This window comes from Microdochium trichocladiopsis (assembly GCF_020744255.1).
Source record: "Microdochium trichocladiopsis strain MPI-CAGE-CH-0230 chromosome Unknown B0I36scaffold_3, whole genome shotgun sequence".
Classification (NCBI taxonomy): Eukaryota; Fungi; Ascomycota; class Sordariomycetes; order Xylariales; family Microdochiaceae; genus Microdochium; species Microdochium trichocladiopsis.
In genome coordinates this window covers 2,050,284-2,074,617 of record NW_025763546.1, presented here as the reverse complement: position 1 = coordinate 2,074,617, position 24,334 = coordinate 2,050,284, and the positions used below count along the sequence as shown (strand labels likewise).

At 56.3% G+C, this 24,334-nt stretch overlaps 7 protein-coding genes across 7 annotated transcripts; 2 read left to right on the top strand and 5 right to left on the bottom strand.

Annotated features, from left to right (window-relative positions):
- Positions 1 to 858: 858 nt before the first annotated feature.
- On the bottom strand, positions 859 to 1,903 carry B0I36DRAFT_405749 (uncharacterized protein; the record flags this gene model as incomplete). The annotated part of the gene is made up of 2 exons (XM_046161798.1): positions 1,197 to 1,903; positions 859 to 956 (listed from the first exon to the last, which is right to left on the bottom strand). Exons 1-2 carry the CDS (start codon positions 1,609 to 1,611, stop codon positions 859 to 861), a joined length of 513 nt encoding a protein of 170 aa, XP_046015285.1. The 5' UTR covers positions 1,612 to 1,903.
- A 3,038-nt stretch (positions 1,904 to 4,941) lies between these two features.
- Positions 4,942 to 9,419, top strand: B0I36DRAFT_89303 (hsp90-like protein). The gene is made up of 5 exons (XM_046163536.1): positions 4,942 to 5,907; positions 5,965 to 5,997; positions 6,057 to 7,150; positions 7,220 to 8,710; positions 8,779 to 9,419. Exons 1-5 carry the CDS (start codon positions 5,061 to 5,063, stop codon positions 9,175 to 9,177), a joined length of 3,864 nt encoding a protein of 1,287 aa, XP_046015284.1. The 5' UTR covers positions 4,942 to 5,060; the 3' UTR covers positions 9,178 to 9,419.
- A 1,377-nt stretch (positions 9,420 to 10,796) lies between these two features.
- Positions 10,797 to 12,181, bottom strand: B0I36DRAFT_360599 (high mobility group box domain-containing protein; the record flags this gene model as incomplete). Its single annotated transcript, XM_046158339.1, has 7 exons — positions 10,797 to 10,831; positions 10,957 to 11,217; positions 11,276 to 11,509; positions 11,566 to 11,620; positions 11,730 to 11,909; positions 11,969 to 12,002; positions 12,063 to 12,181. 7 exons carry the CDS (start codon positions 12,179 to 12,181, stop codon positions 10,797 to 10,799), a joined length of 918 nt encoding a protein of 305 aa, XP_046015283.1.
- A 1,720-nt stretch (positions 12,182 to 13,901) lies between these two features.
- Positions 13,902 to 14,555, top strand: B0I36DRAFT_347010 (uncharacterized protein; the record flags this gene model as incomplete). The annotated part of the gene is made up of 3 exons (XM_046156522.1): positions 13,902 to 14,260; positions 14,315 to 14,429; positions 14,463 to 14,555. The coding sequence occupies 3 exons, from the start codon at positions 13,902 to 13,904 to the stop codon at positions 14,553 to 14,555; spliced, it is 567 nt and encodes a 188-aa protein (XP_046015282.1).
- A 1,392-nt stretch (positions 14,556 to 15,947) lies between these two features.
- Positions 15,948 to 16,827, bottom strand: B0I36DRAFT_89217 (uncharacterized protein). Its single transcript, XM_046163535.1, has one exon. The coding sequence runs from the start codon at positions 16,630 to 16,632 to the stop codon at positions 15,982 to 15,984; it is 651 nt and encodes a 216-aa protein (XP_046015281.1). The 5' UTR covers positions 16,633 to 16,827; the 3' UTR covers positions 15,948 to 15,981.
- Positions 16,828 to 18,253: 1,426 nt separating this feature from the next.
- On the bottom strand, positions 18,254 to 20,296 carry B0I36DRAFT_317805 (uncharacterized protein). The gene is made up of 2 exons (XM_046153201.1): positions 19,817 to 20,296; positions 18,254 to 18,450 (listed from the first exon to the last, which is right to left on the bottom strand). Exons 1-2 carry the CDS (start codon positions 20,158 to 20,160, stop codon positions 18,333 to 18,335), a joined length of 462 nt encoding a protein of 153 aa, XP_046015280.1. The 5' UTR covers positions 20,161 to 20,296; the 3' UTR covers positions 18,254 to 18,332.
- A 948-nt stretch (positions 20,297 to 21,244) lies between these two features.
- B0I36DRAFT_285454 (dual specificity phosphatase) lies at positions 21,245 to 24,133 on the bottom strand. The gene is made up of 3 exons (XM_046151587.1): positions 23,822 to 24,133; positions 23,277 to 23,594; positions 21,245 to 23,214 (listed from the first exon to the last, which is right to left on the bottom strand). The coding sequence occupies exons 1-3, from the start codon at positions 23,871 to 23,873 to the stop codon at positions 21,686 to 21,688; spliced, it is 1,899 nt and encodes a 632-aa protein (XP_046015279.1). The 5' UTR covers positions 23,874 to 24,133; the 3' UTR covers positions 21,245 to 21,685.
- Positions 24,134 to 24,334: the final 201 nt, after the last annotated feature.

The window sequence follows — 24,334 nt, the reverse complement described above, 5'->3', positions numbered from 1 at the left end:
TTTCGTCTCATTTCGTTTTGTTCCGTCTCATTTCTTGTCCCTCGCGGAATGGGCTCCGACGTCTGGCCTGAACCCTATTTTTCGCAAGCCCCTTCCCCCTCCTCCTTCTTCACTTGTCCGCTTGCCCGCCCCCCCCCCCCCCGTTCGTCTCCCATGTCAACGGCTATGCAAGCCACGTGTGGGTCGGTTGCCTCCCGAGCACTGACGCCTCTCCCTTATTGCTACCCTCTGTTCCCATGCCGGTGGGGACTTGGCAGGGTCTAGCTGTCATGTTCCTTGCCGGAGGCAGCCGTCTCGTGCCGATCAGGGTAAATCTGATTTGGCAAAGCCGGATGCCAGTGGCAGCTCACTATCGGGGAAGCATACTGCGTAACAAGGGCTTGGTATTCCGTTAGATGGCTTGCGGCACAGATTGTGCAAGGCGTGAGGATAAGACCAGCTGCCGAGCAGACGCAGGCAAGGCTCGTATCTACAGTACCACGGCGGGAGTACTGCAGGCCATGGACCGAGTGGGCCTAGCCTGTCAGGCGGGCGGCGTGTCATCTGCACTGAAGCGTGGATCATGGCCTCGATTGGTACTAGATTGCACTGCGCCGCCAAGCGCAGCGGCAACTTTGCGTCCAATCCGCGGAGGACGTTGTGTGGGGAGGAATGGACCCTTGGCAACTTTGCAGGTGGCGGAGTCCCTTTGGTTCGTTGCAGCAATCTCGAATGTGTGCTAAGTCGGTAAGAAGGTTCATTTGCCCGTCCCGAGACCCGGGCAGCTTAGTGAGTGCTACCTAGATAGGAACTGCACTCAGGGGCAGAGCTCAACTGCGCAGGCTGTACTCCGTCGAGAGATACGGTGCAGGTGGGCACTTATGTGCTAGGTTCTCGTCGGGGGCCGAAGAGCCTTGCCAAGGTTTTCCCATCGGGTTGGTTGTTGCCACGAGGGAAGGCCTCAACTCTCGAAAGCGCTATACGGGGCAGAGCAAGGGTGTTGCCTGCTAGATGTTGTGTGAATGGCTATCTTGATGCGTAAAAGGGGACCGCGTGGCCGACCACTGGCGATGCTGGGTGGGTGTGTCGACGAGAGATCAGATGGGATGGCGGGGCAGGGACCTGAACAGCACAAATGCAGGCAGGACCCTCAATTTTCTCGTGTGGTGGGGCGCGCCTGCTTGACATGCTCTTTGAGCATCCCTCTCCTTTCTTACCCACCTCGACGAAACAGCCATCGCTCAAGGATCGTCGCGACCACCATTGCCATTGGTTGCTGCTGGGCTTGCTTGCACCCGGCCCCTGGCTTTGAGCCCTGTCCGTCTCCAGATCACACTCTAGCCCGGCCTTGCAGATCGGCATCGAAAAGCCACTTGAGCACACCGTCGTCGACAAACTCGGACAAGCCGACATGCGACGGGCAGGCCAGGTAGGAGGGACTGAGCTGACGACAAACACGACGGTCACCTCATACAACCGGTTCCACGCCTGGCCTGGCAATACACCGTTGCTACCGAATGACCAGCCCTCGAGCCATACAATGGTGCCATACTCCTCCTTGCCCGGCCCAGGCAGCGCCACCACAAGCTTGGCTCTTTCTCTTTCCAGCTTATCAGTTATGGTACCCGCCATGCCATTGCGCTCGCTTCACTAAAGCCCACCCTTGAGCCACTACCTAGGTATCTCTCACTGCTGAGGTGCTGCACCCCGACGCTACGGCTTGTGCCAGACACCTGACGTCATAGGGGCACACTCCCTAGAACGCTTCGGGAGCCCATGTGGGGAAACCTCAACAGCTTCAGCAAGGGCGCTAGCCTGAACAAGACGAGGGTTTCTCAAGCCCGTAAACCACTCGACCACGTCGGTCCCTCGCTGCCTCAGGCACGACCGACGGAAAAGAAAGCCCACTTCTGTTTCCTGTCGGGCGTGCCATCCGTCTAGCAGGCATACACGCCACACACAACCGATCCAGCGAACCCCCTTGTGAGCCTGACTGAGATCGGCAAACATGAAACGGGCCAGGAATGAACACCACCAAGCTTCGGTCCAGCCATCCTGGTCTCAAGTTGCTTCACGACGACGACCACCACCACCAGCATGTGATTGCAGCGTCTACGTCTGATTCAGCGTCGTTCTCTGCAAGTCACTGAGCAGGCCTCGTCCGCCCGACTTTCTCAAGCTGAAGCGACACAACCGACCTACTTGATGTACTGGGCCAGGGTCGCGCGCCATCCGATCCAATCAAGGGCCTTTGATGTCCAGACAGACGCCCTGAATGTGGGCACTGCTGGATCACGTCCTGTGGGAATTGTGTCGAAATATTGCCACCTCGGAATCGCAGAACCACAGATATACGCCTTGTTCCGCGCAACCACCTGAGACAAACATGATTCCCACACTAGGAGGGCAGCCACCAGAGCCTTGCATGCAGTAGGAAGATTCATTTGCTGCGGGCACCAGGTATCTAGTCCTCCAGCAAGACCGGCATACTGGACCACCAGTCCAACGGTTCAGCGTGGTCAATTGCAACCGACGAGACGCGCCGATTGACATGTCTCTAAGCTCACTCACACAATGATAACTGTTTCACTGATTGTCGCTGAGCTGGCGCTTCGAAGCCTTTCCGCGCCTTTTGTCTGATGTAGATGCCACGACCAGACCTTTTAGGACGACAGTTTTCCGAGATAACAAAGTTTCTTTTTGCTCGCTCTTTTCTTATTTTCAATTTTCTTTTTCAGTCTTACCACGTTCCCGGTTTTGCGGATGAAAACGATACTGCAATCGGACCGTGACCATTGCCCAGGAGGTTGAATGCTAGCTTCAGAGTGTTTAGTGCATCGATCGTTGGCCTGTACGATGCCCATTCCATACTTGATCCAATCATAGCGCAGCCATCGGAGTTGAGTTCAGTTGTGAGCGCTGGCCAACGATCTTCGTCTGCGTCTACTAGGGACCCCAGCCTGGCACGTTAACCCGCCTCCCTAGATCCCGAGCAGAGGATTGGGCCAGCCCACGATGCGACGGCCTCTCGCAGGCAAAGCATGCGAGACTCTGCGAGGCGTTGCCACCCCCTGTCTTCTTCGACTCCGCTAGGGTCTCCTCAAGGGGATGGACCAGACCGCATGTTCGCACAGTTCACGCGAGGCGGACGTACAGGACCTACGAAAGTGGTTTCATGCACCAGTGGAGGCACGCGTGGTTGAGGCGGGCGGCATTTTACAACATGGCCATTCATACTCAGAACGTTCACTCCCGGTACCAGTGTCTGCCCACAAGGAGGAGTCTATTGAATCAAGGTGCAATGAGCAGGGCTGAGCCTTGAAAAGCGAGAGAGCTGTCAATGGCACACACTGTGCTGTCAACGACTACCGTACGCATGACGGGTGGCGCCTCCAGGCAAAGCTTGGACCTGCTGCCACGCTAAGGGCACTGGCAGAGTGCTGGCTATTCTGTGTGTTCACTAGCGATGCTCAGCTCGTAGTGCCATATTTTGTCAAGGAACGGCGACTACTCGAGGACACGAGAAGAAACCACGTCCATCACCAGTCCAGGCCGAGAGCTGTGGAGGCTGTTGCACTGAGAGCCGAAGAAGCGCAGAAGAGGTGGCGGAACGGCACCAAGAAAGGGTCCTTGCAGACAGACTACCTTAGAAGGAGCGTAGCCTGATGGGCCTGCATCTGACAGCCGCAGGCTCCGATAGGGGGGGAATAAGGGTGGTGGGGTTAGTTGGCTGCGCTGAAGCCAGCAGAGGGGGACAATTTGCTAGAGAGCAGAGCCTGCCTGGACAGGACTGCTTTCTGTCTGCCAGCCGGCCTGTGGCATGGACCAACGAGAGAGACCGTAAGGGGAGGTGAGGAGCAGAGGCGAGGCCAAGACAAAGAGATGGGTGGGCTGCCGGGCTGCCGGGCTGCGGCACTGGTGGTGATGCTGGTGCTGGTGCTGGTGCTGGTGCTGCAAGGTAACCCACGGCGCACACACCATACCGTCGAGGACACGGGAACGAACGAGAGGACTGACGAGCTTGTGTGCCACGTCGCGATACGTGCTCGAGGAGCGGGTGGTCTTTGAGAAGCCGCCTCGCAGGGTCTTGTCTCCACCCATCATCTGGGCACGCACGCACGCACGCACGCACGCCTCCCCCTCCCCCTCTCTGCCCGGAGCCCGACAGACAGCCTGAGCGACGACGGTGCCACCACCACACCACCCCCTTGCCAGCCACGGGGCGAGCAGCCAGCTAGCGCCCAGTCCAACCAGGCAACGTGCTCACGGGTGCCGTGCGGGCCTACCCTGCCCTGTCCTGCCTGCCTCGCCTGCTTGCCGTCCCCCACCCGTCCGTCCTCGCTGGGCCACCCCAGTCACACCCGCCGTCAAAGGACCTCTTGCTCCAGCTGGGCAAGTGCTGCTTCTCCGCTGCCGCCGCCGCCGCCGCCGCCTGCACCCGTCTAGTTTGGGGCTCGACTCGACTCTGCAATTTGCAAATTGGCATCCGCAACTGCTGGCCCGGCTGGTTGCTTCCACTCCTCTCCTCCTTCCCCCAGGTATCTGCAGCTGCCATCTGCCTCTCATCGTCCTTTGTCCTCGTCCTCGTCGTCGCACACTCTCGACTCGGACTCCCGCCTTTGTGCCTCGTGCGACCCTTCCGCTCCCTTGCCCTTTTGTCGCCCTGTTGCGTGGCCGCCGCCTTGTCGTCGCCGGCTTCCCGCCTGGCCTCCTCCCATCTTCCGCGACCGCCCACGCCACCCAGCACCTCTAGGCTCCGTCGCGGCCTCACCGTCCCTCTCCAGCAACATCATCATCATCAACAACAGCAAGCAACAAGCAGCAACAACGCCCCATCTGTAGCATCGCAATACTGCTTCTGCACAGCTAGATATGCCTCACTACCAGACGACTTAGTACCTCTTAGCTCACTGTCGCCTCGGCGGCACACCGTCACTCAACTTAGCCCCCCCCCTGCCCGTAGTTTGCCATTTCGCGGCTGCATCTCCACAGGGTCAAACAGCCGCCAGACTTGCACAATAGCTCGTCGATATTGCCGCAATCATTTCGAGCTCTAGCCTGCCCACCCCGCTACGTCTGCAATGAGAGTCATGGCCGACGAATCGGCCCTGGCGTCGGCTGCAGCCATCGTCAAGTCGCTGGCCGTATCCCCCAAAGACCCCTCACCCGTCCCCTTGGGCACAAACTCACAGATCCGACTTGCTGGGTCAGATGGCCCTGCCAAGGAAGCCCTCGAGCGTGAACTCTCGGCCCTTGTCCTCAGGATTCAGCAGCTTGAGGCAAAGGCCAGCAACTCCAATCAGCCCAACTTTCCTGCCACTCCCAATGAAACGGCCGACTCCCTCTTTGGTGAGGGGTCCTCTTCCCCTACTCTCACAGACCCAGCCACTCATCGCAGCAAATCTGGCACAGGTCGCAACGGCGCCACCGAAGAGCGAAACACAAAGGGGTTCCCCCTGACCGACGAGGCCCTCGAGGGCCTCCGCGAGCACATTGATGACCAGTCCAAGGTCCTGGACAGTCAACGACAAGAACTCACAAGTGTCAGCGAGCAGCTACTACAGCAGAAGCAACTCCAGGAGAAGGCCCTGCGTGTCCTTGAGGAGGAGCGCGTGGCCGCGCTGGAACGCGAGCTATGGAAGCATCAGAAGGCCAACGAGGCTTTCCAGAAAGCACTCCGTGAAATCGGTGAGATTGTGACTGCCGTTGCCAAAGGTGACCTGAGCAAAAAGGTCCGCATGAACACAGTCGAGATGGACCCCGAAATCACAACATTCAAACGCACGATCAACACCATGATGGACCAGCTCCAGGTCTTCGCAAGCGAAGTGTCCCGTGTCGCCCGAGAGGTCGGCACAGATGGCATGCTTGGAGGTCAAGCCATGATTGAAGGTGTTGATGGCACATGGAAGGAACTGACAGACAATGGTACGGATCTCTGGTTTACCATTTCTTGTGGTAGTTTGCTAACTTGGATTCGTTCAGTAAACGTGATGGCTCAAAATTTGACTGACCAGGGTAAGTGGGATGCGGCCAATTCCAGTCACAAAGACGTGCTGCTCACAATCATGCTCTAGTGCGAGAAATTGCAACTGTCACCACGGCCGTCGCACATGGCGACTTGACCAAGAAAATCGAAAGACCTGCCAAGGGGGAGATTCTACAGCTTCAGCAGACCATCAACACCATGGTGGAACAACTACGTACTTTCGCATCCGAAGTTACTCGCGTGGCTCGTGACGTAGGAACCGAAGGAATCCTTGGCGGCCAGGCCGACGTCATGGGGGTACAGGGCATGTGGAACGAGCTCACAGTCAATGTCAATGCCATGGCCAACAACCTATCAACACAGGTCAGGGATATTGCTAAGGTCACTACCGCTGTAGCCAAGGGTGACCTTACCCAGAAAGTTCGTGCCGAGTGCCGCGGCGAGATTTTTGAGCTCAAATCAACCATCAACTCCATGGTGGAGCAGCTGCAGCAATTCGCGCGGGAAGTCAGCAAGATTGCTCGCGAGGTCGGTACCGAGGGTCGTCTCGGCGGTCAGGCCACTGTCAACGACGTGGAAGGCACTTGGCGAGACTTGACCGACAATGTCAATGGCATGGCCATGAACTTGACAACGCAGGTGCGAGAGATTTCCAAGGTCACAACCGCTGTGGCACGGGGAGATCTTACCAAGAAGATTGGAGTCCCCGCCAAGGGTGAGATTTTGGAGCTCAAGAACACCATAAACTCCATGGTAGACCGCCTGGGAACTTTCGCCTTCGAGGTCAGCAAAGTCGCGAGAGAAGTCGGCACAGACGGAACACTTGGCGGCCAGGCCAGAGTCGACGATGTTGAGGGCAAATGGAAGGACCTTACCGAGAATGTCAACACAATGGCGCTTAACCTCACGTCTCAGGTCCGAAGCATCTCAACAGTGACTCAAGCCATTGCTGATGGCGACATGAGCCAAAAAATCGACGTCCAGGCCAAAGGAGAAATACTCGTGCTCAAGGAGACCATCAACAACATGGTAGACCGACTTTCAGTCTTCTGCAATGAAGTCCAACGCGTCGCAAAGGACGTCGGAGTCGACGGCAAGATGGGTGGCCAGGCTGACGTGGGCGGCCTGAAAGGTCGCTGGAAGGAAATCACTGCAGACGTGAACACCATGGCGACGAACTTGGTAGGTTGCATCCAGCCTGGAGTCGTCTCGAACGCTCTGCGTATATGACATTACTGACACCAACTTTAGACCACACAAGTGAGGGCCTTCGGAGACATCACTAATGCTGCTACCGATGGAAATTTCACAAAGCTGGTTGACGTGGAAGCGTCCGGGGAGATGGACGAACTCAAACGCAAAATCAACCAAATGGTCTACAACTTACGGGATAGTATTCAAAGAAACACTCAGGCCAGAGAGGCTGCCGAGCAGGCCAACAAGACCAAGTCGGAATTCTTGGCCAACATGTCACACGAGATCCGAACTCCAATGAACGGCATCATCGGCATGACACAGCTCACACTTGATACGGATCTTACCCAGTACCAGAGAGAAATGTTGAACATTGTCAACAACCTCGCCAACAGCTTGCTCACAATCATTGACGACATTTTGGATCTGTCCAAGATTGAGGCTCGGCGCATGGTTGTAGAGGAAATACCTTACACCCTCAGAGGCACCGTCTTCAATGCTTTGAAGACCCTAGCCGTCAAGGCAAACGAAAAGTTCTTGGATCTTACATACCAGGTGGACAGTTCTCTGCCAGACTACGTCGTGGGAGACTCTTTCCGCCTAAGGCAAATCATTCTCAACCTAGTCGGAAACGCCATCAAGTTCACAGAGCACGGAGAGGTCAGCCTTACTATCAAGAAAGCCCAGAATACCCTCACGAAAGATCCACAAGAGTATGCTATCGAGTTCACCGTCTCGGACACGGGTATCGGGATTCCACAAGACAAGCTTGACCTCATTTTCGATACCTTCCAGCAGGCCGACGGCTCGATGACACGCAAATTTGGTGGCACCGGTCTGGGTCTGTCGATTTCCAAACGCCTGGTCACTTTGATGGGAGGTGATGTCTGGGTTAAGAGCGAGTTCGGCAAGGGCAGTTCGTTCTATTTCACGTGTGTGGTGAAGCTGGCCGAAGGCGAGTTGTCGAACATCGACAAGCAGCTGAAGCCCTACAAGGGTCATCAAGTACTCTTCATCGATAAAGGTCGGACGCAATTCGGCAGCCAGATTGTGAGCATGCTTAAGCAGCTCGACCTTGTGCCCGTGGTTGCCAATAGCGAGGGCTCGGCGAACAACACTGGTTCCAACGACCCTCCCTACGACGTTATCATCGTCGAGTCAATTGAGACGGCCCGCAAGCTGAGAGCGATTGAGGATTACAAATATCTGCCAATCGTGCTCTTGGCGCCTGCGGTGCACGTTGCTTTGAAGTCGTGTCTGGACTTGGGCATCACTTCGTACATGACGACGCCGTGCCAGCTCATTGATTTGGCCAATGGTATGGTCCCTGCCCTCGAGAATCGCGCCACGCCATCGCTGGCCGACAATACAAGGTCATTCGATATCCTGCTTGCCGAGGACAACCGCGTCAACCAAAGGCTGGCTGTGAAGATTCTTGAGAAGTACCACCACGTCGTGACCGTGGTCGGCAACGGTCTTGAAGCTGTCGAGGCTATCAAGAAGAAGAAGTTTGATGTCATCCTCATGGATGTCCAGATGCCCATCATGGTGAGTTCCCGATATCTGTCCTGCTGTCACAGCTTGTGTGTCTTTTGATGTTCTAACAGACAATTTAGGGAGGTTTTGAGGCAACTGGAAAGATCAGAGAGTACGAACGCAGCTTGGGAACCCACAGGACGCCCATCATTGCTCTGACTGCTCATGCCATGATGGGCGATCGCGAGCGTTGCATACAAGCCCAGATGGATGAATACTTGTCCAAGCCACTACAACAGAACCATCTGATTCAGACCATTCTCAAGTGCGCCACACTTGGTGGCGCCCTCCTCGAGAAGAACAGGGAGAAGGAGCTCACACAAAATGAGAAGATTCGGCCCAGACCCAGCCTTGAAGGTAGGGCCATGACCTCGAATGAGCCAATGATGGGCTTGAGCAGCCCTGCGCTCGTCACGGACGTCAGTAGGGATCCGTTTGAGCGGACACGGTCGACACTCTCGGAGCCGTCCACGAAATGAAGATTCCGGTAGTTTGACCGGTCAATATCCGACGCAACAGGAACTCTTCTCTTGCGGTTACTGCTTGAAGCGGGCTTTTCATAAGGACATGGAACACCGGTGCTTCAGCAGGGAATGGTGTTTTGTCTGGCGGTGTTAACCATGTCGTTTTCTGGGCGTTGTCGTGTTTTTCCCCTTTCCATTGCATGTGCTGAAGTATGGCACAATGCTCACACGGATAAGCCCTGTGTGAGGCCTGGTTCAAATTCATTCTATTCTCGGGTCGAAAGAAATTATTCTTCGTGGTCTGCACATGGTGTTCGCGTGTAGTGATCTGCTCGCTGTGTACTTCGTGATCAACAGGGGCAATGAAAGGCTTGTTCCTATTCTTCGTGACATTGTGTTGCGGGATAGGCATGCTCTCAATTGCAAAGCGGCAAGTAATAGTGCTTTGGTCACCTAATTTGTCTTCATAGGAATGGCGGCCTAGCGATGGGCACAGTCGATGATGGCATGCTGGGTGTCACTAAGTTACACATTGACCCGTTATGCTCATGCTCGCATTACATTGGTTTTGGCTGGTTCAAATATGGTAGAAGGGTGGATTACAATGCCTGGTAGCCGTGCCAGGGTTTTATCTTTCGTGACTATGTACCGACGCTCTCGTGGGGATATACTTGTCATGACATGAGATGTTCGTTACAACCAAATATGATCCGTGATTCCACACGCCATGCGCAAAACTCCTTGAACGCCAAACGACCTTTTTAAGCAGGACCTCTCAGACCTTCCAGTTTCCAATGCAAGTTCAAGTTTTATGTAACAATGAATCATGTACGCTGTCGTAATAAAACAATAGGGTATCCTCGGAATAAGGCGGTGTATCTCCAACAGTTGACCAGATGTTGAGAGCTCCGCGAGGTTTGTCCTGAGCTTGGTTTCGGGTGCGTGAACACCCTAATCCTTAGCACAGGTAAATTTTGTGTTGTGAAGAATTATGCAGCTGTTGCCATTGGGGAGCATTGGGTCTCGTTCGTTGATCTGAGCATTCGTCATCAAGACGGTCGCCGATCGACTATATCTCGAGCTCGCAAAAGCGCACTGATGCCGTCCAATCCGCCATCTCGTTGATTTTGTAGCTTTGCATCGGACAACCTGGAAGAGAGCCCGGGAAACCCCATGGGCTCCATCTGGATAGGCATCTTGGGATACGACGAAACTTGGCATCCTACAAAATTGATTAGCAAAAGGAAAAACACGAAACCGAAAAGAACGCCCTTGAAGGTGTATAGCACGTACCGTTGGTATAGGTCGGCTGTACTCCTTGCATTGGAACGTCTGGTGGAACGCAAGGCGAACCTGAGGGAAAGCCGAGCGAAGAAGTCCGTGGAGAAGGATGCAACGGCGGAATTGGTTGGGACAAGTAGGATGGCTCTGGTTTGGAAGAGAGTAAGGCATGGATCGGGAGCGAAGCGTCGCTAGGCGTTCTTGGGAGGCTGTGGGAGACCGATGACATACTTCCAGAGGATGAGGGTTCGGTCTTCAACGAGGGCGGACGAGATGCAGATGCAGACCCTGAGGACATGGAAGATCTGCTTCCGTGGTTAGGCGTCGAAGACAGACTGGGCAAGGTTTTGCCGTCAGTGGATGCATATGTCATTCGATGATCGTGTCCCTGCAACCATGGTAGTTTCGTGTTGGAGGCATCGATGGACGTGCGGTGTCCATTCGCCCAGCCATTCCTCCCACCAGCAGGTGGCAGGGGCTCATGAGATATTGGACTGGACAACCCCCGCATACGATTGCGGGCCAGATTATCGGATGTCAGGCTCGCAGTTGTCATCGGCTCGTCGGCATAACTGATCTTGCCAAAGCCATTCGCGCTGGGTACGAATTCAGAGGTTGTCGAACCAAATCTCTGTTGGCGACTGGGAGGCGGTTCACTCCCATGAGCGCTCTCAGAACCACTGCCATGTTCCGCAGAGCCCATCGATCCGCTTGTGGCGCTTGCACGGTTGCTCTCCGAGCTCTCCGCTTTGAGACGTTTGGCCGCATCTTTCTCTGTGAGCCCATTAGTCACGATTGATAGTACAGCGTGTAGTCCAACGGGTGAGCGAACCTTGTGTCTGGATTGCTTGTCGCTTGCGGAAATCGTTCAAGTATTCGCAATACTTCTCGTAGTCCGCGGTCTTCTTATAGTCGGCAAGCTCCCGATTGTATCTTTCCTTGTCTTCCTGAGCTTGAGTTTCGTAGGGTTCCCGCTCGGCGCGAGTCAGACTCTGCCAGTTCTCACCGACGAGCTTGGCGATCTCCGTGAATGTTAGCTGCCGCCCCTTGAGGTCCTCACGCATTTCTGGGTGCATGTATTAGCTAGACCATTCGCTAGGGTTGACAATAAGATCTACTCACTGTTCGAAAAGAGAACATATGCCGAGGGCGGTCGTTCGGGAGCATTTTCATCGGGCTATGCTATTGTTAGCAGAGAGAGCGTTGTTTTATTTCGGCGACGCCGAGGGAAGAAGTCATGATAGCAACGTGGCTGGACAAAGGGGTTCGGAGATGCTCAATCATACCTTGGGATGCCTTCGATATTTCCTTTTTGTGGAAGATGAGCCGTCGCGTGCGTCGTTCTTGGGCACTACATCGGGTCGACCAGAGTCGACTCTGCCATCCTCGATACTTTGTCGGGCTGGAGACACAAGGGACACCTGCGCACCAAGTCCTCTCGAGTTGGCGATGCGACGTTGAAGTTTCTGGACGTGGTCAGCCTGACGTAATGACGTGCCATGATCCGTTGTAGGCAAGTGCTTACTCTTCGATGTCCAAGTTTGACACCCAAAGCATCTCTGTCGAGTAATCAGCAATGAGACCTTGTTGTAGTGTGGGCGCGTTGCGAATGCACTGACAAGTCCGACTCGGTAATGTCCAGAATTGTCTCCCAGGTATCAAAGCCCTGGTCGACAAAAGTATCAAGGTACTGTGACAGACCCAACTCTCCAAAGATGAGTTCGAGTGAGGACGTCATATGGCTGAATTGCACAGTATGGGCACGGCCAGAAATAGGAATCTCGGGTTATTGGGCAAGCATTAAGATACTTGTAAGAGCGCAGCTGGAATGCGACGCGCGGAGCAGCTGCAGAAGGATGTGTCGGCGGTAAACAGTCGAGTCTTGAGGATGTGTGGGCTGGTCTGTACCAGCTGAAGAAGCGGCTGCGACCGGCGGTTTTGCGGTAGGTACGTCAGTGGGACGAGTGCCGTGGAGTACTGTAGTTTATGTCTGTACAACCTGCGTATCCAGGAGGGAATATGGATCAGCCAATGTGGCAGTGTGAAGGAGCACCAGTGATGTGCCGAGGTGGTAGCAGGATGAAGGTATGGATGGACCTGCAACAGCCGCGACCAGCTTGACGAGGACGCTGGCGGATGCTGGAGGACACGAAAATAGGCTCGTCTCAAGTAAAGCCTAAACGTGCTAGAGGGCGCCGAGCACTGCCAAAGAACCACAGGACCGGTCTAATAACCAGTCGACACTGCGCGATGCTGTGCGAGGGTTGTGCAGGTGGCTCTTGACGCCTCGTGTGTGCTGGAGAACAAGGGGGCAGAGAGGCGAGAGCATTCGGAGGGTGGGCCGTGGGAGGTGGGGAGGTGTAGCTTACCGGGAGCAGAGTCGAAGGCCGTGTCCACCGTGCGAAGGGAAGGGGAGGCAGGCGGGTGGGTCCGGAGGTCTAGAAGTCGGGAGGCGCCTGGCACAGGCGCACAGTGTTGGTTTGTTGCAGCTAGGCAGTGTGCAGTGACCGAATCAGGCCAACGTACCAAGACAGCACCTGGTTGCTTGTCGGCTCTCCAATTCTGGTCTCAAACTCGTGTCGACCAGTCCTGGTGGCAGCCACTGCAGGTAGGCTTGCCTGCTGCTGATGGGGCCTTCGATGCAGTCTGGAAGCCCACACGGCGATTTTGCTGATGGCAACTTGCTGCTGTTGGCGTGCTAGAGCTCTCAAGGCCTTGCCGATCGTATAGAAGCGAACGTGGGCGAATGGACGACTTTGCTGTATTCTGGTAGCTCGAGACTGTTGTTGCAAGTGCCTTTACTCTTCTTGTTTTAGGGGTGGTGATGGTGGTGGTGGTGGTGGTTGTGAGTGATGTTGTTGAAGGTTGGTGATGGACGAGGGCCTGGCAGAGCACATGTGGATGTTGTTTGGGCGGATGTGCAGGGAGCGGAATGGGATGTTAAGAGGCAAGCAGGATAGCGCCGCCTGCCGCTGGATGCAAGAAAGCGGGAAGGACATCATCGGAGTGTGCATGGCGAAGAGATGGAAATCGAGTATGCCATGGCGGGCAGCTGGTATCGGCGATGCAAAGCTCGATCCCCATGCCGTTTGTCAGATCTCGATGTCCCAGCACTGTTCTCTGGATCGGCCGGACACCTCGCCGCCGCCCGCTCATTGGGCTGCCGCCCATTCGCCCACCCACACGGCTCTGGCGCCTCGCTGGCTGGATGCTGTGCCGGGCAGGCAGGAACCGCCAGGCCTACAGCAGCAGGTACCTACTATGGTAGCATCGCAGCCCTGGCGCTCCAGCGTGAGACCTCGACATGGCCCTGCCCACCACCTTCAGCACAGGCAATTAGGCCTCCCCACTCCTAGCTGCACCTTGACGACAGAGGGCAGTAGCTGGGGCCTGGCCGGCGAGCTAGAGGCAGCGTTGCATGCTTCCAACCTCTGTTAATTACATGGCCTGTCCCAGCCATGCCCCAAAACCCGCTACAGCAATGGCAGGTATGGAAGGGAGCCAAGTCTGACCCGTGGGACAGCCTTGGATTGCCCATGCTTTTAAGTGTCGTCAGAGCCTCCACTCGTCGCAACAAGGCTGTCTGCCATCTTCGTATCCATCCTCGGCCTCGGGCGGGCCAAACTCCCATGGTCGTCCAGGCCAACAGCGGTGGCTTGTGCTGGGAACGGAGGAAAAGGCCCGCATGGAATCCCAAGACTGCCGTCCTCGCCAGGCACAACTTCGCTTATGCCGATCCTTATCCATGTCACCTCACAACACCAGGCAAAAGAGGTACAGCGCCGATCAGTCTGCGTCCCATCAGCTTGCTGGGAAGGTCTCATCCATCCAGGGTGTCACTTAACCATGTGTGCTTGTGCGATCCGGCCAGGCTCGCCACGAGATCTACTCTTGGCTTCAGGGCAAAGAAGCCCATGGTGCAACCGCCGCATTGTGGTAAACGCACATCGCCCATGCAGATCTGCGGCCAAGCTGCTGTTGCAAGAGTGAGTCGGGTGCCTCGACATGATTGCGCTTAGCTACTGTTTTCGCTCAACGGAGGACGACAAAACCTGGCTCGCTGTCGATCCGAGATCACAGCTTGGAGCATGGAGTTGACCTTGCCGGGATGAATTGACTACGACTTTAGGAGCCTCCGCTCGTGCGTCAGCGGAAACATCATGGCCACTGCGGTGTAATGTCATGTCAGGTGAAGCGCAATCCCAGACAAGCACGGTGCAACAGTTGCGAGAGACAGACAGGCGCGTCTAGGCGCCTCTTTTTCAAGCGACCTCCTACACAAACAGTATCTGATCGGATAGTCAACGACAGTGACCATGCCCAGGCAGTCTCGCCCAGATATGCCGACAGGTAGTTCACAAGCTGGCAGGATTCTAGTTGGCAGGCGACCAGACTAGAGCAAAGCGACCAAGGGACGCCCGACATGCATCAAGCCGATACACAACTCGGCCTACAGCACATCTGATGCTTGTCTCGAGGATCGAGATCGACAAATAGGAACGAGCTACAGTCCGACCGAGAGCTACAGCGAATGGAGCAAGATACCAGCCTAGGCTAGCCCTTGTCCCTGCCGCATGGTGCTTGGATCCCACAACCCGCCACAGATTATCTTCTCGAACACTACCTACAAGTCATCATATGGCACTATGGCACCTTCGGACGGATCGATGATCGTTGAGCAGCCAAGCATGGGGACCATGTAGAGGCAAGGCCTGATCCTCGGCAGTCGAGGCACATTGCGCTTGAGCGTTCCGTGATCTGGAAAGAGTAATCTGATCGACATGGGGCCGTTCGGGCCGTCACTCATTGACCTTTGTCGCCAGATCTCCCAAACTTCAACGTGGCTGGTGCGCAACCCATGGTTCAATTGCTCGAGCTTGCCGAGCTGATCACGGTCGAATTGCTGCCACAAAATCGAGGTTTGTTGTCGTGTTCATCCCTTGTCTGGGCAATGAGAGTGACGGACAACTCTAGACAGGCCAGTGTGCTAGCAGGATGATTGATGACAAGGCCACGGTCTCGGCAAGACAGGGAAGGCGGAATGCCAGAGTCCAGAAAGGGGAAAGAGAGGCGGTGCTGCACAACGTCGATACATCGAACTGAAGGTGGAGAGCAATGACCTCAGGGTGGGTGAGCGCTACCTCAAGTATGTCGTCGCCAGGCACAGGCAGCGCAGTGTCGCCATCGAGAAAAGCGTGGGGGATCGGTCGAGGAAGCCGCGCAGAGACGGCGGCTAGCCAATTGCGAGCAGGGCTGAGTGTGCGACCGCATGTCCGGCTCTGAGGCCGGGGGGGATGCTTTCGGTGGGGGAAGCTTTCTGTTTTTATTGTCCCGTCAAGGTTGCTGGTGTCTGAACCGGCGTCCTCTTCAATTTGGCGCTGCCACTGCAGGTGAGGGAGGAACTTGCAGCAGGCGGCATATGTCAGCTCCAGGGCTCCCACACTACACTGCGTCATTCCCGTTGCACTAGGGCGCGCTCTGCCAATATGGCTTGTGGAGTCGGCTCCGTTGTGAGCCGGACCGGGACAGTCGCAAGCGTCACGGGTCGGCAGCTGGAGACGCGCCTATTTCCTGTTTGCGCGCACCTTTTGCTGGTCGGATACGTCCCCAGTGTGTGCGGCACTGGCTATCGCAATCAGCCAGGTCGGACATGAGCGTCTGGTGGTTCCAGGTATCAAGGTTGTCTTGACGTTCGAGGTTGCACAGCACACAAGCAAGGGTGGACCTGGTGGAGCCTGCAGCCATGTGCACCGGTAATGGTTCCGATGAGCCACACGAAGCACAGGCCAGCCAACATCGCATATGACGATATTGGCAGGCAGAACCCGAGTTGTGCATGAGCAAGGGCTGGGATGCGTGGGCGGCCATCTCGATGCGGATCTGCGGTGACGAATGAGGGCGCGTCTCCGGCTGCATGCACAAGCGTGCAAGTGGCATGTTGTTGTTCTCTGTGCCGCATCCAAGAACACAATCACCGATCTGTGCAACCCACGACGCACGCCATGTACACTTCCCCATGCTGCTGGCAGGGACCAGGTCGGCTCTGCTCTCTTGATCCGCATCGGCTGCTTGCGAGACGGTTTCCGAGAGCGGCCAGGGCATGGGTGGTGGTGCTTGCTTAGCTCGATCCCAGGCGACGGACTCCCTGCTCACAACCATCATCTGTGGACTGACTGAAATGGACTGCATGCGTGGATGCAGGTGCTCCAGACTCTATGTTGGCCCCTAACAAGCTAACGGAGCATATCCCGACGCTAGGCACTCGCATGCCTCGTCCATCCCCCATCCTAGTCACCCAAATTTGACCATCCTGGTACGTTCGACGCACTGGAGCACGTTCCAGGAAGGTATCAGCAGGGAGAGAACAGCAGACTATGGGCTCGGCCAACATGGTGTCTAGATGCCAAAGGTTGCAGAACGCAACTGTCGACAACTGGCCACGGTCTGGGAGGCCATGGAACCGCGACGAGCGAGCCTCACCCCCCATCTGAACACGATAAGCTTTGGTATCGCCTACTTCCCGGACCACCTGACACAGATTCGATGATGATGGTGGTGCTGCTGCTATCGCGATGGCTTGTCATTGAGAGTCGCAATGATGCCCCTGGCACTGCTTCGATGCCAGGCATGTAGACGGGGCGACGCCAGGTCCAGAAAGATATGTGCAGGCCACTCCCGGGACGAAGCACGGCGGGCAAGAAGCTCCACGAAACGTGAACGCCGACCAGCTATGCGTGAAATCCGTGGCAGACATGCACAACGAGCCCCTGAAAAGGACGACTCGAGATCCGGAATGGCAGGCGTCAGTCGGCTGGGTATCCGCCTTGGATCACGATTCCAATGGCATCCGCCACACGGCCGCCGCACACGCCGTGGGCTCATCTAGTTCTGTGTTTGCAGGTCTCCAGAATGCGAGTCTACCGCCATGCTATTATGTCATGGACAATCTCGGCTGCCCCAAGGTCGGACCACCCGCCACGCGGCGATGGGGTTCCACCAGGACTGAGACACAACAAGCGCGGACTTTTGGGGCACAGTAGTTCCGTAGAGGTGCCAAGTGCTTGTGAACGCGGGTCTCGGAGAATCGATCGAGGAGCAATAAGATATTGGTGCTGCCGGCAGGGCAGGCGTCTGCGGGTTGCGAGCCAGTGATTGCAATAATTAGGTCGGAAGCGTTCGTTGGAAGAGAGCGCGATGCGGGCGGGCAGTCACATGGAGGCGTGATGGCGGTTTGCCAATACATACGCTGCGCATGGGACCCTACCCCCCTTTGGTACCCTGTCGTGTCGGGGTCGCCTCGCCCTCCAGGGCTGTCGACGGAAGATGCCGACGAGTGGCCTGAATGTGTAAGCTTTGATGGTTGGCTGCTGATGGGAATGTCGATGCCGCGCGCAGAAAGCGATGGGGTGAGGCAGATGCCTGGTGTAGAGCCAGATTGCCCTTCCATGGCAAGTGTGGGGGCCCTGGCCAGACATGGCATTTTTTTAACCGCCGTGGCCTGGTCCAAGGTTTCTGCGACGAGAGCCTGACTGGACACGCAACCTCCTCGCTGTGACCTGCACCCAGCGCCCCCCCCCCAAGGGTCTGACCGCCGGCAGACAAGCACCAGAACCTCTTGCCTTCAATTGCCATCATTGACTCCTTTGTCTCGCAACCCTCGCCCCGGCCGGCACAATAGAGCACGTCTGCCCACAATGGCCCCATCACAGCGCGCGGGGGGCTCGGTCCCTGCGGATGGCAGCAGCCGCGACACGACAACGACCACCACCGCGCAGTCTGCCCAGGCCGAGCTGGCAAAGGTGAGCCAACCCCTCTCTCTCTCTCTAATTGAAGAGAGCCAGTGGCAGAGTCGAGACCGGGCCGTACCCAGACCAGACCGGCAGGCTGCTCTAATGGGCCGGAAACAAACTTGACATATCCCTTTCCCCCTCCCCAGACGCCACGCACTGACACCGGCATTGGCACTGGGCTGACACGGAGAGTCTAGGCCTTCCAGGATCTCGCCAGGTACGTGCGGACGTCGTGCCACCCGAGGTTGTGCATTGCAGCGGCTGTTGCGCCTGGCCACGGCCCTTTGCAAAGTCCCATCCTCGCCTCGCATTCGCCATTCTGCCTTTCGCATCCCGTGGCCAGAAACCCCAGTGTCTTCTCCCCCCATCCCTCCCGAGTGGTTTGCCACTGGTACGGCACTGTGCCCGTCTCGACAGTGCAATTGCTGTTTCCGGGGTCCCGGGCGCATGCCCTCGACATTCGCCAGGGGAAACGAGGGTCGCTGGTTCGCCAGCTGCATGTGCAAGACAGCGCACGGTGGGCACTGGACCCTGACGATCCAGACCCTTCCCGTCCTCCGGGACCCCCTTTCCCTTCTCCTCCCGCCGCGCTGGTCGCCTGGCAGGGGACTGCGCATTGTCGGACCCAGCACCGCATTCTTCCGCATTTCCCATGTCTCGATCGTGGCCAAACGCCATCATGTCTCCCGTCGCTCATCCTCTTTCCCATGCCCCCTCCCCAAGCCTCGGGCGCCTGCCCACGGGACAAGCCGTCCTTCTCACAGGTCACCATATCACCGGCACGCTGAACACCAGCACAGTGCCATCGGCCCGCTCCTCACCGACGTCTTGGGCAATCTTCGGTAGCCTCACAATCCGAACTGCCTGGTCCAGCTGTGGTGGAGCACTGCCCAGATGTCACCACTCACTTTCCCCCACGGGACGCTGCTTGCAGGTCAGAGGACACACGTTCATTCGTGCCCGCCAAGCTCCTGACTCAAGCCACCACTCTATGCCAGGCGTCGGGCATAAGTCTGATCCGGTCGTCTGTCTTGTGACACACCTGTGCTTCTAATCAAGAAATGTACCCCCGACACATCCCAGCAGACCTAGATCCCCCGTCCTTTTCCACCCTTAGCCAGAAGCGGCATTGGCGAACGAGGCAGACACTGTTTCGCGCAACGCTCTGCAGCTGCGGACCGCTCCCCATTCGCACGAACGGTGTCCGAAGTCGTGCTGTCGTGCCAATGGTTTCTCCCACTCTGCCCCTACAGCTGTGGATGCCAACTTTCTGCTCAAAATGGCCTGGTCTGGTCCTCCATTGTCTCGAATCAGCCGAGTGGGCGTGCTCTTCTTGTGGACGGCAACGCACACAAGGAGTGTTCTATCAAGCCGAGATTCCAACTGCTTATTGATGCGCATGATGTGATTCACACTCTGTCCGCCCGCCACTCTGATGCTGGCTGTCATGCCACGGATACACCCCATGGCCCATGCCAGTCATGGCGTCCTTGACAGCACAACTGAGTGATTGTTTCGCTTTGGTCGCTCGCCCCATGTCCATTTCAACACACAAACACTTACACGTGACTGTGAAACCACAGGGGTGAACAACACGCCGCAGCCCTCGAGGCCAACCTGTCGAGCCTAGAGAGCAAGCTCGATGCCCTGCTCGCCTCGTTTGGTGGCAACTTGCCCCCAGAGCTTCTCGAGGAGGACGACAACGACAACGACAACAATGGCAAGCGCGAGACTGGGGATGGAGGCAAAGGCAAGGACCAGCAGGACCATGGCGCAGACAGGACGCTGAAGGCGCCAGCTGAGGAGAAGGGCAAGGACGAAGGCAAGGATAATGGTACGGATGAAAGCACAGTTCCATCGTCGACTTCGTCCTAGCTGGGCTGTGAAGGCTGTGGTCGAGTAAAGTATAGAAAGCGGTATATATCATGACCGGAAGTGATCAGGTTACGGTTGAGTGGTCTTGAAATAGCAGATCAAGTAGACTTTGGATGAGTGTCTACGATCATGAAGAAACCCTCACAATCAACATTATGACTGGTGTGCCGCGTGGCCCTTCCTCGCAGAGTATGTCATCTTCTTGTTTTCCTTGAGATGTGCACTCCGTCTCTCAATACACTATATCCATTTGATAATTGGGAGAAAGATCGAATGATTTAATGCCCCTTGAGCTCGCCCAGTTGTTGGTTTCTTCTGGTTATCTTGGTTCTCGAACTCTCACTTCTCAAACGGACAAAGCATTATGCCAGACAGACAGGCATGTCTAGGCTGGCGTGAAGCCAAACCCGCTCACACAGCCCATTACAAACTAGCAACCTGTCTCGGGTTCTGTTTCTGTCCCGCCGGCGAGAGAGAGTGAGTCTGGCATGAGACCAAGCACTCTGTCCCGTTCAATCGGCACGGGAAACCACAAGGCGAAGCAGTTCCGCAAACCATACAAAAAGTGGACTTTGTTATTATATGAGAAGGGAAAGATCCGAGTCAAATAAAATTTAAAGAAAGGCATGCCACGCCACGAACTGGACAAGAAAACAAAACAAAACAAAGCAGAGAAAAAGCGGAGTGAAACCACAAAGCCACACACAAGAGCAGGCCCGAAACAACCAGCCCCCAAGGTATGCGACCTACACCGCCGAACAAGCGCATCTGCCTGGGATGACTTGTTTTATCTGGTAGCGCTGAAAGAGACAACGCGGCGCGGGCGTCACAGCCCGTCTCTGCGTGGTGAATGCGAGAGAACTTTACAGTCGAGGCAGAACCGCACTGTCCGAGGGGGTTAATCTGGAAAACCCAGGCCTTTCGTGTGGGATTGTGTCAACCCATCCTTGGCTGAATTTGAGAGTTGGTGATTGGGGTTTTTGATATTATCGACAACTTCGTTTAGAATGAAACCGTTTGAAACCAAAAATTTGGGATCGATCATTCTGCAGTACGCAAAGTAGCATGTGCAAAGTCGGATCTGAACATGACACAGACGTCATCCGATACATACGGCCATGCAGCACACAGGGAGCACGAGATGTCGACCTTTGATTGTCACTGCTTCACCCTGGATGCGGTCTTTCAAGCCCTTCATGAATGACTAACCATTGGGTAGGTCGGATTGGTGGACTTAAAACTGGACAAATACAATACAGTGCCATGGAGAAGCCAAAAAGCATAACCAGTACAAGATTTCGTGAAGCCATGCAAGCAGAAACACACTCCAAAACGCCAAAAACACCCCTTTTGCCCCAAAAATCCGCATCAAGGATGACTTCGCCACGGAAGTCCGCTCGGCAGAGACCCCAAGAACGCCTGTGCATGCAGAGAGGGTGTGAGTCGTGAATATCGTCATCGTCAAGTGGTGGTGGGTGCCCGTAAGATTATCAAAGTAAAATGATATGCAAGAAAACGCAGCAAAAGAAGCGAATTCTCCCACCCCGGCAGGCGCGACCGCCGAAGGATCTTCATCCCTACATAGCCGACACCTTGCGCACGGTCGACGCGGCGCTGGGATTGGCGCTCACACTGCCAACCCGTCCACTTGTCTTGCGAACGCCGGAGGACTCCTTGGTGCGGCTCGACTCGGTGGAGCGCTTGCTGCCACGAACCTTTGTCAGAACGCCAGAGGCGCTAGCAGAGCGCACCGGAGAGCTGCCGACATGATCGGGGATGCTCTTGGGTCGGCCACTGCCAATGTTCTCGGCATCGTTGGACGCATCGTTGTCGATAATTTGATAGACTGTTGTCGTGGTGTGGCTGATCGACCGGCTCTTCTCGCTGCGAGCGGGAGACTGAGACGCCCGTTGACGAGAGCGCATGCGGATATGTGCTTCCTCATCAGAACCGTTGCTGTCTGACTCGCGGTGGATCGAGATGATCTCGGTCTCTTGCTCGTAAACCTCCTCCTCAAGCGTGGTCTGGATGGTGCTGCGCTGATACGGGTGGTGCCGGTCGACCCGGCTGGTCTTTCTCGGCTGTCCTGGCGTAGGAGCAGGAAGGAAGTCCTCTTGAACTCCCGCGTTGCGACGCTCGGAGTCCATCTCGCTGAGTGGTGTCCGATTCGAGGGGCTTCTGTTAGGCGGGGTCGAGTTCTGAGCATTTCTGCCCAGCGACGCCTTCTGCATTGCCCGAATCGGAGTGCTGGGAGCCGGGTTCGAGGCAAACTCCTTCCTCAGCTTCCTTTCCAGCCGCTCCTCGATCCACCACTGGCGGAAAGTGCCCTGATTGATGTGAAGCCAGTGTTGCTGGGGGCCAACGACCATGCCTGGTCGCATGAAGCGCATGAACGAGATGATTTCGTTGGCTGTAAAGCCGTGTCGGTATATGAGGTAGGCGCCAATGAGGCAGCCAGTACGGCCCAAGCCAGCCTTGCAATGAACTGCGATCCCCTTCTTCTTCACTGTGATAGTCTCGTGAGCCAGCGTGATGAATTTCCGAACGGTGCTCAGAGGAGGACAGGTGCCGTCCTCGAAAATCATGTCGAGATGCTGAATGCCCAGAGCTTCAAAGTACGAGGGGGAATACAATGGAGAGTTCAACCGAACCACCAGCCCAATGTTGCGCTCGACAAAGTGCTTGAGCACGTTCTTGAATGGTTGGGGAAGCATGGGATCCGCGTTCACAGCGCCAATGGTCTTGGGAAGTCTCTCAAACGCCTCGGAGGATTCAGAAACACGGGCGACCGGCGTCTGCTGAGGTGAGGCAAAAGCCAGGAAATGAGGTGTGATCCAGTTGAAATCTCCGTGCTCCACACGCTCAAATCTCTCGTACTCGTCGAGGTCAAAGTTGTCCAAAACGCAGCAGCCTTCCTCCTTGGCCTTCCAGACACCGTAGACGACATCCTGCACGGTCAAGCCGTAATCTGCCTGGCTGTAGCCAGCATCGCGGAAAGGCATCAACGGGGGATCGATCTGCGCGATCGGCGCGAGGGCGAGATGAGGCGGCCACGACTGGATCAGAACCATGTAGCATGCCAACAAGCAAGAGGCATTTGCGCGACCTGTTATCTCAAGGTCAGCAAACTTTGAACACGGCATGCACACCCTGTTTTCAAAGACTCACTCCGCGCGTCTGGCCGGCTCCAGAAGACAATTGGGCGATTCTGGTTCTCCTTGGCACCAAGCAGATCATGGAACTGTAGGGCGAAGCGGTACAGGTGACCGATGTGCAGCGGGCCAAAGTCGTGGTGAAACGCATTGTACAGAAGCGTGTCGTCGACGGTGAAGTAGCACGGAGCTTGTCTGCTGGTTTTCGACTGAGCGGCCGGGTCTACCGCGCGCTGGGAGCGCTTGGACGGTGATCCACGGAGAGATGGCTCGGGGTAGGGGAACACCGTGTCGGCTGTGGGAGGTGTAATGTATGAGGCCAGATAGAGGCGGTCTGGCAAGAATGTCAGCAATGTCGTTGGTGTTGTTGTCCACATGAATGGAGGCGGTGTAATATTCGAGATGCCATCCCAGCCGCCATCGGAAGCATTGAACCCCCAGCCACCAGTGATGCGCTTCTTGGACGTCTGGAGAAAAGAATACATGACGGTGCCGGTGTCAAGCTGGGCGCAGCGGAGGTTTCGTGGCCGGACGGAGGCATAGTGAAGCGCATCGACATACCTGGGAGATACTCAATGACCTGCCCCGTGCTAGAGCTGCGCGAGGAAGGCATGACGGGCAATCTGAGGTCACGCGACCACTGCTGCGATCTTGAATCAGGGAGAAGGAGGTCGGGGTGCGCAGCGGTGCGTCGGGTCGGCGAAGAGGCGGGCGTCGGGTTGTCAGGCGGCCACGGCAGGAAGGATCATGAGCAGAGGATGTCGCTGAACGCAAGTGCTGGGCAAGGGGGCGGATGCAGGCGGAGGCGGAAGGAAGTGACTGGCAGAAGGGAGAAGGGAAAGTGCGGAGGTGACGCAGGTCGAGATGCTCTTGTAGTAAGGAGTATGCGAAGCGGCTGTTGTTGTTGCTGGCCCGGCCTGGAGGCTACTGTTTTGACCGACAGGGGGTCTTTGTTTTGTTGCCGTGCCCGATCTGGCGGCAGCTGGCCCGGGCTTGGGGCGGCTCGACCCGCTGCTGCTCGCCACCACAACCTTGGAAGGTGCTGTAGGTTGCCAGTAGCAACCGCCCCGGTCC